The sequence below is a fragment of the Lynx canadensis genome, chromosome C2, assembly GCF_007474595.2.
Source record: "Lynx canadensis isolate LIC74 chromosome C2, mLynCan4.pri.v2, whole genome shotgun sequence".
NCBI lineage: Eukaryota > Metazoa > Chordata > Mammalia > Carnivora > Felidae > Lynx > Lynx canadensis.
In genome coordinates, this window is record NC_044311.2 from 54268932 (window position 1) to 54285499 (window position 16568).

General features: G+C 35.2%; 1 protein-coding gene across 1 annotated transcript in view; it reads right to left on the reverse strand.

Annotated features, from left to right (window-relative positions):
- The window catches only part of IFT80 (intraflagellar transport 80), a 140483-nt gene that overhangs the window by 58014 nt on the left and 65901 nt on the right, over positions 1-16568 (reverse strand). Inside the window, exon 9 of the mRNA XM_030328653.1 lies at positions 1687-1866. Within this exon, the coding sequence (XP_030184513.1) occupies positions 1687-1866 (180 nt within the window). The remainder of the gene's footprint in view (positions 1-1686; positions 1867-16568) is intronic.

A 16568-nucleotide genomic window follows, 5' to 3' on the forward strand; every position in this document is an offset into this window, starting at 1 on the left:
ACTCCATAATAAAATGTTTAAAATTTAAAAACTAAGTAAACAGAACAAAGAAAAACTATAACATACCTAATTATTACAAATCTAGTGACCACATTATCCAAATAAAAAAATCTGGATACTTAGGCTAAAGAATATTTGAGTAGACCTAGAAATTACAAGATACATGCTTCCAAATAATTATAATAGTCTGAATTCTGAATATGAAGACAGAGGCAATTGATACAATAGGAGGAAGAAGAGTTAGAAGGTACAGTTCTCCTTTCTCTGGCAGAGGGTTTGCCATTGGTACATTGTCTCTGGCCTCTTCCTCGTATCTTTTGTCAACTAACTTTTAAAATATTTGTTGACCAGGCACCTGGGTGGCACAGTTGGTTGAACATCTGACTCTTGCTTTTGGCTCAGGTCATGATCCCGGAGTCGTGAGGTCGAGCCCCCTGTTGGGCTCTGCACTGAGCATGGAGCCTGCTTAAGATTCTCTCATTCTGGGGCTCCTGGGTGGCTCTGTCAGTTAAGCATCTGACTTTGGCTCAGGTCACGATCTTGCGGTTCATGGGTTCAAGCCCTGCATGGGGCTCTGTGCTGACAGCTCAGAGCATGGGGCCTGCTTCAGATTCTGTGTCTCCCTCTCTCTCTGTCCCTCGCCCACTCTCACTCTGTCTCTCTCTCAAAAATAAATAAACATTTAAAAAAAAAGATTCTCTCATTCTCCCTCTGCCCCTCTTGCCCACTTACACTCTCTCTCTCTAAAATAAATAAATTAAAAATTTTTTAATTTATTTGTTGAGCATTTATTATATGCAAGACACTGGGCTTGAGTGAAATAACAGTATTGTACACTTAAGAAGCTTATAGTGCATAGATAACCCCCCTACTGGAGTTCTCTGACCTGAACAACATTTCCCTCAACTTTCTACTGCTACATCCCAACCTTCCTGTCCTTTAAAAAATTTTTTTGTTTAATCTTTATTTATTTTTGAAAGAGAGTTTGAGTGGGGGAGGGGCAGAGAGAGAAGACACAGGCTCCAGGCTCCAGGCTCCAGGCTCTGAGCCATCAGCATAGAGCCAGACATGGTGATCAAACCTACAAACTGTGAGACCATGACCTAAGCTGAAGTTGGACACTCATCCAACTGAGCCACCTAGGTGCCCCCCAACCTTCCCATCTTATTTCACTCCAAAAGTACCTGTTTTTCACTTCCTACCTCCCAATAAGAATTTCCCACTGTTTTCCTACTTTGGCTAGCCTTAGGTAATTCTTAAAAGGAAAAAAAAATTTTTGTAAACAGGTTAAATAAGCTTATACAATTATAAATTAATAAAATAATGTAACCCTGACAGTGACTAGCAGGCTAGGCCTGCCATGGGGTCAGGTCCAGGAGTTAAATCTAACTTGTTGCAGCTTCTTCCCTCCTTCCAGAACTGAATCCACATAGTCCCTAAATGCTTCAAGTTTCACCATCCCTGCCTCAACCCCATAACCACAGTAGCTGTGGGTACTCAGGTTCTGTATCAGTGAAAGGTTCTTATATCATGTCATGAAAAAGTCACCAATGGCATTGGTGAAATATATTTAATATGACTGAATTTTTATAAACTTGGTTTAAATACAATTAGCGAAGATAACTCCATATTCTGTATAGTGAGCTAATGTGAAAAAAGGCAGGTTTAATCAACCATGGAACATACCTGCATGGTCCTTCGTTTAGTTAATGTTACTTGAAAATTTTTCCACTCCCAACGCTGCTCCACCACATGTGCAAAAACAACATGCCCATTTCCACAGGCTCCAGCGATCTGAGTGCCATCAATTGACCACGCGATGTTAAATATACTGCCAGTGTTGGGCTTTTCCAAAGCATATGACCACTGGGGAAGAAAGAATGAGAGTAAAATCAATTCACTGGGAAAAAAAAATTTAAAGGAGTTTTAAATTGAGCATACATTTTAAGATAATTTTTTAAAAGAATGTGGTTTATCCTAGAATTGAGAAATTTTTTTCTTGATAATTGTGTACTGAACAGAAGACACAAATGTAATTTTTAAAGTACACTGTAGAATAATATGATAAAAGTGTATAAAATCTCTCAAGAACTGTAAAACACTCACACTGTTTCCATTCACATCACTACTTTTAAGTAATAATGCTGAATTGGTAAATAAAAAGTCTGTAGAAAAAAAAAAAAGACACCTTACTGTTCTTAAGGACCTCTATAGTCCTTACACTGAAAGGCTGATTATAATATATCAATAATTTTATGTCACTAAAAATTGAAACTGAAGACACAATATAACTAAGACATTTCTGACACACATTTTAAATCATGAAAGAATAGGTTAATGCACCTTTTTTTTCTTGTTTTTTCTTTCATAATGTAGTAATATAACCTCTTCTAGAATCTACTTACCTCTCTGAGAAAGTTATCTAAAGGTATCAAGAAGCATCATCTAAGACAAAGGAGACGTACGTGTGTGTGTGTGTATATGTGTGTGTGTGTGTGAATAAGACAGTCAGAAAAAGCCTTTTAAAAGATGGCATAACATGCATTTTCTTTCATTTTTCAGATGCAAAATATGTATTTGCTAGAAGGATGATTTATTTATTTGACTAAATTTGCATACATTCCCTTTCCATTCTTCCAACCTTACAGCTTAAAGTCAAATTGAGTCTTGATTTTTTTGTTGTTGATATTTTGGTTGTTCTTGAGTGCATATTTATTTTGCTGTACATTATTGTTGCTTCAAATATATTCATTGTTAGCTATGGGTTCAATGACAAAAAATGTGGAGAAAATGGAAAAAATATAGAAAAATATTCATTAATTCATAGTACTATCAAAAAAGATTTTAAATTCTCAATAAAGTTCATACATACAATAAAAATGCTGAATGACTCTTACTACTCACTGACACTTTTTTCAACTGTCCTTCAAACCTCTACCTATTGCTTAAGTAAAAGGCCCTATAAGAAAGTTATCGAGGAGGAGATAATGAACAAACTTTCCCTTCAGCAGCAGCATAAAAATGTTAAAAACCTCCTTTTCTGAAATTAAGAAGAGTAAGTTCAACAAAGGAAAATATACAATAGTTGAAGTCATCTTTTTAAAAATAAGTGAAGACAATATCAACAATACAAACAATCTACTTCTGGCAATAAAAAAAATTCATTTATGTTTGACAAACAGAATTATGACATACTGCATGACTACTATTTTACATAAAAATTATGTGGTTGGTATAGACAAATGAAACTCAATTTATTAATATGTAATAATAGATTGGACTAGGCTTATGGCACATCTATCATTCTAAATTTATTCTCATGGTGTAGATGCAAGAGAGATCTTATTTTATTTTTTAAAAATGTGTATTTATTTATTTTTGACAGAGAGAGAGAGACAGCACAAGTGGGACAGGGTCAGAGGGAGAGAGAGAGAGAGAGAGACAATCCCACGCAGGCTGCTCACTGTGAGCACAGAGCTTGGAGTGAGGCTTAAACTCACAAACCATGAGATCATGACCTGAGCTGAAATCAAGAGTTGGATGCTTAACTGACTGAGCCAACCAGATGCCCCAGAGATCTTATTTTAAATTGTATTTTAAAACCATAGATTCATATTTTAAAACTATTTACTTTAAAGTATGATTTTAAACTACCAAAAGAACCAAATCAGCCAGAAAGAAACATCTTACTAAAATTAAACATAACAAAATGTATCTAAGAACTCCTAGAGGCCTGATCCTAGCTAAGAGGAGAAAAGGGAAAGGGATGTTTAGATAATACTTTCATCACCCTATATTCCTCTGATGTCTTTCATACTCCAGGTACAACAAATATAAAATCTGCACAACAGGGACGTCCACTCTCACCACTGTTGTTTAACATACTGTTGGAAGTCCTGGCCACAACAATCAGACAACAAAATGAAATAAAAGGCATCCAAATTGGCAAAGAAGAAGTCAAACTTTCACTTTTTGCAAATGACATGATACTCTACATGGAAAACTTGAAAGACTCCAACAAAAAACTGCTAGAACTGATACCTGAATTCAGCAAAATTGCAGGATATAAAATTAATGTACAGCAATCAGTTGCATTTCCCTACACCAATAACGAAGCAACAGAAAAATTGATAATTGCACCAAGAACCATAAATAATTTATAATAATTATTATTTATTATATTTATAAATAATTATTATTATATTATTATTAAATTATAAACCATTTATAATTGCACCAAGAACCACAAAATACCTAGGAATAAAACTAAAGAGATAAAACACCTATATGCTGAAAACTATAGAAAGCTTATCAAAGAAACTGAAGAAGACACAAAGAAATGGAAAAACATTCCATGCTCATGGATTGGAAGAATAAATATTGTTAAAACGTTAATACTAACAAAGGAATCTACACATTCAATGAAACCCCTATCAAAATAGCACCAGCATTCTTCACAGAGCTAGAACAAACATATAATCATAAAATTTGTATGGAACCACAAAAGACCCAGAATAGCCAAAGAAATGTTGAAAAAGAAAACCAAAGCTGGAGGCATCACAATCCCAGACTTTAGCCTATACTACAAAGCTGTAATCATCAAGACACTGTGATATTGGCACAAAAACAGACAAATTGACCGGTGGAATAGAATAGAGAACCCAGAAATGGACCCACAAATATATGGCCAACTAATCTTTGACAAAGCAGGAAAGAGTATCCAATGGAAAAAAGACAGTCTCTTCAGCAAATGGTGCTGGGAGAACTGGACAGCAACATGCAGAAGAATGAAACTGGACCACTTTCTTACATCATACACAAAAAAAATTCAAAATGGATGAAGGACCTAAATGTGAGATAGGAAACCATCAAAATTCTAGAGGTGAAAACAGGCAACAATCTCTTTGACCTCAGCTACAGCAACTTCTTACTTGACATATCTCTGAAGGCAAGGGAAATAAAAGCAAAAATGAATTATTGGGACCTCATCAAGATAAAAAGCTTCTGCACAGCAAAGGAAATAATCAACAAAACTAAAAGGCAACCAATGGAATGGGAGAATATATTTGCAAATGACATATCTGATGAAGGGTTAGTATCTAAAATCTATAAAGAACTTACCAAACTCAACACCCAAAAAATAACCCAGTGAAGAAACGGGCAGAATAGACACTTTTCCAAAGAACACTTCCAGATGGTTAACAGACACATCAAAAGATGCTCAACTTTGCTCATCATCAGGGAAATGTATGAATCAAAACCACACTGAGACCGGTCAGAGTGGCTAAAATTAACAACTCAGGAAACAACAGATGTTTGGCAAGGATGTGGAGAAAGGGGAACCGTCTTGCATTGGTGTTACGAATGCAAACTGGTACAGCCACTCTGGAAAACAGTATGGAGGTTCCTCAAAAAATTAAAAATGGAATTACCCTATGACCCAGTAATAGCACTACTAGGAATTTATCCAAAGGATACAGGAATGCTGATTCGCAGGGGCACATGTATCCCAATGTTTATAGCGGTGCTACCAACAATAGCCAAATTATGGAAAGAGCCCAAATGTCCATCAACTGATGAATGGATAATATAATACAATATACAACATATGTATTATTATATTGTATTATATAATATATATAATATATACATATATGTACATATATGTATTAATACAATATACATATATTATATGTACAATACATATTATATTGTATTATACTGTATTATATATTATATTATAGTATAATACAATACATATATTGTATTATATAATGTATATATAATATATACATATATATGTATACATATATGTATTATTAATACAATATATATACATACATATGTACATATATTAATACAACATACATATATAATATATACATAATATGTATATGTAATATATATGTATTATATAGTATTAATAATATGTATATATAATATACACATATATGTATATATTATATATGTATTATACATATACATGTACACATATACATACATGTATGTATACAATATATGTATACTGTATTACATGTATAATACATATTGTACATATAATGTACATATACATATACATATAATGTACATATAATGTGCACATACACAACTGTACATATAATATTAATACAATATACATATATAATATATACATACATGTATGTATAATATATTATTAATACAATATACATATATTGTATTATATGTATAATACATATTGTATTGTATTATAGTGTGTTATATTGTATGTATAATATATTACATATATTGTATTATATAATATATACATATATGTACATATATGTATTATTAATACAACATACATACATACACACACACACACAAAATGGAATACTACTTGGTGATAAAAAGAATGAAATATTGCCATTTGCAACAATGTGGATGTAACTGGAGGGTATTATGCTAAGTGAAATAAGTCAGTCAGAGAAAGACATCATACGTTTTCACTCATATGTGGAATTTGAGAAACTTAACAGAAGGCCATCAGGGAAGGGAAGGAAAAATAAGTTACAAACAGAGAGAGGCAAACCATAAGAGACTCTTAAATACAGAGAACAGATTGAGGGTTGATGGGGGTGGGAGGTTTGGGAGGTGGGGAAAATGAGTGATAGACATTGAGGAGGGCACTTGTTGGGATGAGCACTGGGTGTTGTATGTAACTAATGAATCACAGGAATCTACTCCTGAAGCCAAGACCACATTATATATTAGCTAACTTGACAAGAAAGTATTAAAAAAAACCCAAAACCCTATGACCAAATGTTTATAGTGACATTATTTATAATAGCCAAAAACCTGAAAGATGCAAATGCCCATAAAATGATGAATGGAAAAACAAAATGTTATATTCATATAATGTTTGGCAGTATTATTTGGCAATAAAGAGGAATGAAATAGGGCGCCTAGCTGGCTGAGTGACTCTTGATCTCGGGATTGTGAGTTCAAGCCCCGAATTGGCATAGAGCGTACTTCAAAAAAAGAAAAGAAAAGGAAAAGAAAAGGAAAAGAAAAGAAAAGAAAAGAAAAGAAAAGAAAAGAAAAGAAAAGAAAAGAAAAGAAAAGAAAAGAAAAAAGAAAAATGAAAAGAGGCACCTGGGTGGCTCAGTTGGTTAAGTGTCCAATTCTTGAGTTTGGCTCAGGTCATGATCTCTCAGTCCTGGAATTGAGCCCGGCACTGGGTGTGGAGCCTGCTTGAGATTCTCTCCCCCTTTCCCTCTGCCCCTCCCCTGCTCAGGCACATGCACGTGATCTCCCTCTCAAAAAAGGAATGAAGCAATAAAACATGCTGCAACATGGATGAACCTTGAAAACATTATGCTAAGTGAAAGAAGCCAGTCACAAAAGGCCACATACTATATTATTCCATTTAGATGAAATAGCCACAAGAGAAAATAAAAGAAGATTAGTGGTTGCCATGAGACATGGGGAGGGGAATAGGAGTGACTGCTAATGGGTATGGGTTTCTTTTTGTGGTGATGAAAATGTTCTGAAATTCTGAAATTAGATTAGTCAGTTGCACAGCTCTGCACTAAAAATGACTGAATTCTACACTTTAAAAGGGTGAACTTTACAATATGTGAAATATATCTCAATAAAATTGTCATTTAAAAAGAAGAAAATAGGTTTACGAACAAAAGAATGTAAAAAAGAAATTTTAAAACTCTTTGTAGTGTTGGTATGGCTATTCTGAGCATTTTCACTAGTGTTTTTAAATAACTAGGATTTTGGCCAGGTGAAAGCAGATACTGAAGTAAGACTGGTGAGGGTAAATAAAATCCTATAGTTTCTGGATTTGAACTGGAAGTATCAGTTTGAGTTTGTGAAAAAAAATTCCTAGCTCTGTCCACTAAAAAGGGCTAGAAAAGCAATGATCAACTTAGTAACAGTGAGCACCCCTAACACTTTAGGGTTTTCTCTCAATATCATTTTCCATGTTTCCACAAAATAAACCTGGGCACACTAAAGAAAAAGCTGATAGGAGATGTGGGTCAGAAAAAATAAAGTATGAATTTGGAACATTTTGTCATACTTAGAAAACAAGGGAAGTGATAAAAGCCTACAAGATTCTGACAAAAAAAAAAAAAAGGCTGGCTAAAATTGGGCTAATTTGAGCATTATATTTATTGGAATACACCAATTATGTTAAAATTAGTGAGTTTATGACCTTAACAATAACATTTATTGGTTGTATTTGGAGACTACAAGACTACAAGGCTACTGGTGTAATGAATCCCCATTTACCCATTACCCAGTTTCCAGCAGTTACCAACTAATGGCTCATTCTTAGCTCATCTGTACCACCACCTACTTCTCCAGGGCCTAGATTATTTTGAGCAAGTCCCTGACAGCATATCATTTCATCACTAAATATTTTAGTATATTTAGTGATGAACACAAAGACTTTTTTTAACTTAACCTCAACAACATTAAACAATAATTAACAATAATTACCCAGTCACTGTTCAAATTTATATTTTTGGAAACTAATAGTTAAAGAGAAATAATCAGGAATTTATTCTGCCTTTGTTATATGAACTATACCCCAGGGTAACCAACAGTCAAGGAGATGTTTCTTTTGTAGAACTACTGCAGTTAGATGAAGACATAAGAATTAGAATATTACCATTTTATGAGGTACCTGGGTGGCTCAGTCAGTTAAGGGTCCAACTTTGGCTCAGGTCATGATCTCATGGTTAGTGAGTTCAAGCCCTGGGTCAGGTTCTGTGCTGACAGCCCAGAGCCTGGAGCCTGCTTTGGATTCTGTCTCCCTCTCTCTCTGCGCACCCCCCCCCCCAACTCCTTCTCTCTGTCTCTCTGTCTCTCTCTCTCTCTGAAAAATAAATAAACATCAAAAAAAAGAATATTACCAATTTGCAGTTGTAAGTGAATTAGTAGATCTAGACAATGATCATCATTTGCTAATAACATAAGAGAGACAATCAGACATTAAATGCTTCCTGCTGGAAGTATACAATATCACCTATGAAGTTCTTACTTTTTTTTCTTAGTTTTTTTACTTATTTTTTTCTTGCCAAAAAAATCAAACCTGATTCTGATCAGGACTCTAGATCTAACTACCAATTTACAGGAAATAAAGGAAACAGAGCAACATGTTAGATGACACCATGAGACTGCAGATGGCAAAATCTAGACTGTGGGAAAATATACGATATGACCAGTTTCTTCAACTACAGAAAATTACAAGGGGAAAAAATGTGGAAGGGGAACTTACAGATCAGCCAATCACAATGATTGTATCTTATTTGCATCTTAATTTCAACAAACTGAAAAAAAATTGGAAAAATTTGAACAGTGACTGGATATTTGCTAATATTAAGGAATTATTGTTAATTGTTTTTAGGTTTAATAATGGTATTGAGTTTAGGTTAAAAGTCTTTGTGTTCTTAGTGATATATACTGAAATATTTAGTGATGAAATGATATGCTCTTAGGGATTTACTCAAAATAATCCTGGCCATGGAGAAATAGGTGGTAGTACAGATAAGAATTAGTCATTAGTTGATAACTGCTAGAAACTGGGTGATGGAGGTTCATTATATAGTCATTCTCAAAAAGTGATCACTGGGCCAGAAGCTTAAGCACCATCTGGGAACTTATTGAAAATGCAAAATTTTTGGCCCTACCTTATATCTACTGTATTAGAGAGACTGGAGTGGGGCCCAGCAATCTATTTTAACAATAACTCTAGGTAATTCTAATGCACACTAAAGTTTGAAAACCAGTGCTTTATGTTATTTTCCCACTGTATTATCTGAAAGTCTAATAATAAAAGTGAATGAGGAAATAATAATTCACTAATAATAAAAATGAAATGAGGAAAAAATGAAGTTGATGGATGTGTAACAGGGAAAAACTTAGCATGTCTGACTCCATATTGCTTCTCCTTCTCTTGCTACTGTGACCTATAGCTTAGAACATTCTGCATAGCCCCGCACTTAGGCGTTTTACAGCTAAGGTTTGCAGAAACTGCTTTTTACCCAAAATCTACCACACCCAAGTAGATAAGGAAGTACATAACAGAAATGACTTGCGGTGTTTAAGATTTACAGAAACACGATGACCGGATTCCTGTACGCAAAGATCAACTAAGAACAAAGAAGTTACGTGACCTTTCTCAGATGGTGTCAGTCACCTTTTAACTTCACCCCCCTTTCAACTTCTCCTCTTCCTAACATAAAAGCAACTCAAATCTTATGCTCTGGGGAAATGGCTCTTTGGGACAATAGTCCACCATCTCCTTGATTTTCTGACGTTCCAAACAGAGTCATTCTCCTTGCCCCAATATCTAGCCTCTCAATTTATTGGCCTGTTGTGTGGTGAGCAGAACAAGCTTGGACTTGGTAACAAATGTAAGAAACCAAGTTTACAATGTAACTACAAGAAGCTGGATTAGTAGCTAAGGCACAGGTCATGTAATTTTTCTCAAGAGCTGGCAGATGAATTGGCAGAGAATGAATAGTGAGCCAGTTGCTAATGATAGTCTTAAACCAAATCACAGATTTTGCTTTTCTTATAGAACAGTGACTGTATGTTAAAATCATATAGAGAATATTAAAAAATAGACCCAGATTCCAGCCCAAGAATTTCTGGATTTAATTAGTTGGAGTCCTGGGTTTTGGTATCTTTTATAAAAGCATCCCAGATGATTCTAATGTGCAAACAGAATTAAGAACCAGTGTCGTAACTTTTCAGTGTTTAAGAATCTCTGGAAGAGGGGTGCTTGGGTGGCTCAGTCCGTTGAGCAGACGACTCTTGATTTCAGCTCAGGTCATGATCTCAAGGTCGTGAGATCGACCCCCATGTCAAGCTCTGGGCTGAGCGTTGAGATTCTCTCTCTCTCCCTCTCTCTCTGCCCTTCCCCCACATGCTTGTACTCTCTGTCTCTCAAAAAAGAAAGAAGAAAGAAAGAAAGAAAGAAAGAAAGAAAGAAAGAAAGAAAGAAAGAAAGAAAGAAAGAAAAGAGAAAAAGAAAAGGAAAGAAAAGAAAAAAGAAAAGGAAAGAAAAGTAAAAGAAAAAGAATGTCCAGAAGAGCTCAGTAAATTTCCTGGCCCTCATATCCCAGAGGGTCAGGTTCAAGAGGATGGGGTGGGGTGGGGCCCATTAATTTCATCTAACAAGCAGGCAATATAGATGCTGCCGGCCTGAGTATATCCTAACATAAGGAATAGTTTGGTTAAAGAGAGAGATAAGTGTTAAGTGAGAGGGATATTTAAAAATTCATCTTCAAGGTTCTTATTAGTATCACTAAATTACACCTAAGGAGGTTCCCTCATTTCTTTCTAGAGGTTGAAACACAAATGTGAATCTAATATTCCATGGCATATTTGGGGAAAAGAAGAGACTTAGAGTGTTAAAAGTCTCTTCAGGGGCGCCTGGGTGGCTCAGTCGGTTGAGCGTCCGACTTTCAGCTCAGGTCATGATCTCACAGTCGTGAGTTCGAGCCCCGCATCGGGCTCTGTGCTGACAGCTCAGAACCTGGAGCCTGCTTCAGATTCTGTGTCTCCTTCTCTCTCTGCCCCTCCCCCGCTCATGCACTGTCTCTCTTGCTCTCTCTCTCTCTGTCAAAAATAAATAAACATTAAAAAAAATTTTTTTTAAGTCTCTTTAAAGCACAAATGATAAACAGATCTTTTTGACTTATCAATAATTGTTAAATTATTATTTATGGACAAATTACTATGTATGTACATGTGGACATATATATTATATATGGACAAAATAACCTTATCGTCCAACCCTCCCTCCCAAATTTCTTAACTATTAAAGACCCAAGTTCTGATGATTTGCTTGTATTTTTTTTTTGTTACTAGAGTCATCAAAAAAAAAAAATCACTTCTTAATTTTATTATTTTTATTTTTTTATTTTTTTAAATAAATCACTTCTTAATTTTAATAAAGGCATAAAAATTTTTCTAACACTTTTTTTTTTAGTTTTTTATTTCTTTATTTTGAGAGAGAGCAAGAGCTCAAGTGGGGCTGGGGACAGAGAGACATAGAGAGAATCCCAAGCAGGTTCCACACAATCAGCACAGAGCCTGAGATGGGGCTCAGACTCATGAATTAGGAGATCATGACCTGAGCCAAAACCAAGATCCAGATGCTTAACTGACTGAGCCATCCTAGCGGCCCTGAAAACATAAAAATTTAATGTAACTTAAGTATCATGATATATATTCTTTGAAGTTTGTTTTTAGGGATAAGTTGCATGTTGCAGATTTTATTTTACTTATTAATATGTATTTAATAATTTATTGTCAAGTTAGCTAACATACAGTGAGTGTATACAGTGTAGTCTTCACTTTGGGAGTAGATTCTCATGATTCATCACTTACATACAACACCCAGTGCTCATCCCAACAATTGCCCTCCTCAGTGCCCGTCACCCATTTTCCCTGCCCCCCAACTCCCCACCCCCATCAACTCTCAGTTTGTTCTCTGTATTTAAGAGTCTCTTATGGTTTGCCTCCCTCTGTGTTTAACTTATTTTTCCTTCCCTTCCCCTATGGTCTCCTGTTAAGTTTCTCAAATTCCACATGAGTGAAAACATATGATATCTATCTTTCTCTGACTTATTTCACTTAGCACAATACCCTCCAATTCCATCCATGTTGTTGCAAATGGCAAGATTTCATTCTTTTTCATCACCAAGTAGTATTCCATTGTATGTATATGTATATATGTGTGTGTGTGTATATATATATATATATACCATATATCTTCTTTATCCATTTATCAGTTGATGGACATTGGGCTCTTTCCATAATTTGGCTATTGTTGATAGTGCTGCTATAAACATTGGGGTACACGTGCCCCTACAAATCAGCACTCCTGTATCCTCTGGATAAATTCCTAGTAGTGATATTGCTGGGTTGTAGGATAATTTTATTTTTAAATTATTTGGGGGTGCCTGGGTTGCTCGGTTAAGAGTCCAACTTCAGCTCAGGTCATGATCTCGCAGTTCGTGAGTTCGAGCCCCGCATCGGCTCTGGGCTGACAGCTAGGAGCCTGGAATCTGCTTTGGATTCTATGTCTCCCTCTCTCTCTACTCCTTGCCCACTCACACTCTGTCTCTCTCTCTCTCAAAAACAAAACATTAACAATTTTTTAAAAATATTTTGAGGAACCTCCATACTGTTTTCCAGAGTGGCTGAACCACCAGTTTGCATTCCCAACAACAGTGCAAGAGGGTTTCCCTTTCTCCACAGCCTCACCAACATCTGTTGTTTCCTGAGTTGTTAATTTTAGCCACTCTGACCAGTGTGAGGTGGTATGTCAGTGATTTGTATTTCCCTGATGATGAGCAAAGTTGAGCATCTTTTCATGTGTCTGTTAGCCACCTGGAAGTGTTCTTTGGAAAAGTGTCTATTCATATGTTCTGCCCGTTTCTTCACTAGATTATTTGCTTTTCGGGTGTTGAGTTTGGTAAGTTCTTTATAGATTTTAGATACTAACCCTTTATCAGATATGTCATTTGCAAATATCTTCTCCCATTCCATCGGTTGCCTTTTAGTTTTGTTGATTATTTCCTTTGCTGTGCAGAAGCTTTTTATCTTGATGAGGTCCCAGTAATTCATTTATGCTTTTATTTCCCTTGACTTCAGAGACATTTCAAGTAAGATGTCAAAGAGGTTGTTGCCCTGAACATAGGTTTTTGTGTGGACATGTTTTCATTTCTCTTGGGTGTATACCTAGGAGAATTGCTGTGTCTACTGTAACTCTCTTTGACCTTTAGGAGAACTGCCAAACTCTCTTCCAAAGGCAGGGCAATTGTCTGAATATCTACTGTGAGCACGAGGAGCCAACAATCAAATCATTTAAAGTCATTTGTAATACCTTCTCTCTAGGTAGACATACAAACAACTAAATACATAATTAGGGCCACTTGTTTAATATCCTTTTGAGTTTTAGGAACTGCTTTCTAAAAATTTCATTTTGTTTTGGGGTACGTGGGTGGCTCAGTCGGTTAAGCATCCAACTCTTTATTTGGCTCAGGATATGATCTCACAGTTCATGAGACTAAGCCCCAACTTGTGCTATGAGCCGAAAGCATGGAGTCGGCTTGGGATTCTCTCTCTCTCTGCCCCTCCCCCACACTCTCTCAAGCATCTACTCTCTCTTTCTCTCAAAATAAATAAATAAAATTTTTTTTTAAATTTCATTTTGTTTTGTAATTAAGTAAAATATTTACATGGTTCCAAAGTTCAATTCACCAAAAAAATTATAGAGCAAGTTAAAGTCAAACAAGTCTCATTTCTACCCTTTCTCTCCCCCATTCTTCTTCCCCACACAGATGACTATTTTTTATTTTGTTTTATCCCTTACATCTTTGTCAGTGTGTGTGTGTGCACCAGCTTTACGTAAGAAAGGGGTGTGGGTCTATTTTATTTGCTCTCCCTTTTTTGGAATATATTCTAGTATACAGGAAGGTTTCTATTTTTAATCTTATGATTACCTTTATACAAATTACCTTTGTAAAAATCCCTTTATCTTCATGCCACCTTTGGGGCATTTTTCTGTTGGTTGTCCACTATAAGCAACATGAAAATTAGGAGATATCCTCCCCCCTCCCTTGTCCCTACATCTGATTTTAAGTAATATATTTTTATTAAGAGAGCAACTTTGACTCTTCATTTACTTCTCATTCTACCCCATTTTTGTAATGTTGATGCCTAGAGCCAATACATACAATACTGTATCCTTCAGAGAAACATTTTGTCCTGGTTCTACAGATAAATCTATATCTAGTGCTCACAATCAGTACTTATTTTACTATAAGCCTAGTCATATTGTTAACCTGAAGCCAATTCTCCAGTAGACTCCTTGAAACACTCACGGGAACAATATTCCTTGAGTTCTCATATGTTTATACCAGCTTGCTTATTATGATCTGTAAAGTTCAGAATGGCTAGATATAAAATCTTTGGCTCACCTATTCTTTGAGTATCCTATGTTAACCTACTGTCTCCCTGCATAAAGCGTTGTTATCAAAGTCTGATGACATTTTTATTTTCTTCCTTCTATGAGTGACTTAGTCTTTTCCCTGGATGCCCATAAGATTTTTTTCTTTTTCTTGTAACTCCTATAGTTTTATTAACATATACAAGGGTATTGGGTCAATTCTCCTACATATCTAGTATGACTTTTCAATATCAATTTTAAATCTCCTATGTTTGAGGAAATCTTTCTTCAATGGTAGCTTTTAGTATTTGTTCTATTCATTACTTTGTGCTTCTCCTTTGACGACTCCTATTATATATACTTTGGATCTTTACCTTCTGTATCTATGACTTTCTAACAAAACTTTGTATCTCTTTTGCCATTTCCTGGCTTCCATTTCCCATTCTATTTATCCCTTAAGGCATTTTCCATTGTATTTATTTGCTCTTATATTCCTTCTAGTTTTGTTTTCACTTCTGTAATAATTTTACCATTTCTGTAATTCTCTTTTGAGTTCTGCCATCTCTCTTAAAAATTTCCTTTTCTCCAGTCACTTCAATTATTAATTTTCCTGGTTTTGACTTACATGGTTATTTCACAACTTTTGTCATGTTTTTAATATCCTTCAACTTGTTTTGAATTATTTGGCAGGGCTTGCCTGTTTATGGTATGCCTTCATTGTCTTTCACAACATTATGTAATTTGACTATGATCTTGTTCTAGGACTATGATACTACAGATTTCTGCCCAATTTCAACTGCTGTTCTCAGATTGGCCCATCTCATTTTTCGGGATTTGTTGGTGATTTGGGAGTTCTTTCTTCATGGTCTTAGAAGCCAACTGATTTTCCTCTGCTTCCTCACACACAGATGCTGATACCACGTATACCTGTTAATGATATTTTGGAAAACCACTTGTATTTGGAAGCTTACAGTAATATAGCATCACCTAAGTTTTGTTGTAGTTGCTACCTGTGGGTTTTTGGTTATATTCTCTTACTTTCTCTGTTTTATGAGAGAGAAGTTGAGAGGATTCAAAAATTTTGCCACTATACCTATAGATAAATCTCATAGACATATGGTTGAATGAAAAAAATTAGACAAAAGTAAAAATACTGTATGATTCCACTTACAATAAAGGTCAAAAACAGATAAAACTAATCTATGGTGACACAGTGAGAATAGTAGTTACAATGGAGGAGTAACTGATTGGGAGGAGGCACAAACAAAGTTTCTGGGTTGTTGATAATATTCCATAACAATATGGGTGGTGGTTTCTTGGATATTTACATATATAAAAATAAACTGAACCGTACACATAAGAAACTGTAAATGTTATACCTCAAGTTTTAAAAATGCTGCCTCTATCATTATCTTTCCCTTCAACCTATTTTATTGAAATTATACTCCTGTTTTGCTTTCTTAGTTTGAGTACTTTGAGACATAACATAATATTGAGCTAAAATAAGTATACAAAAGTAAAGGACACACAAAAAATGTATTTACAGTAATCATGACCATGTAAAAAATACATCCATTCAGGGGTGCCTAGCTGGCTCAGTGAACACAGCATGTGACTCTTGATCTCA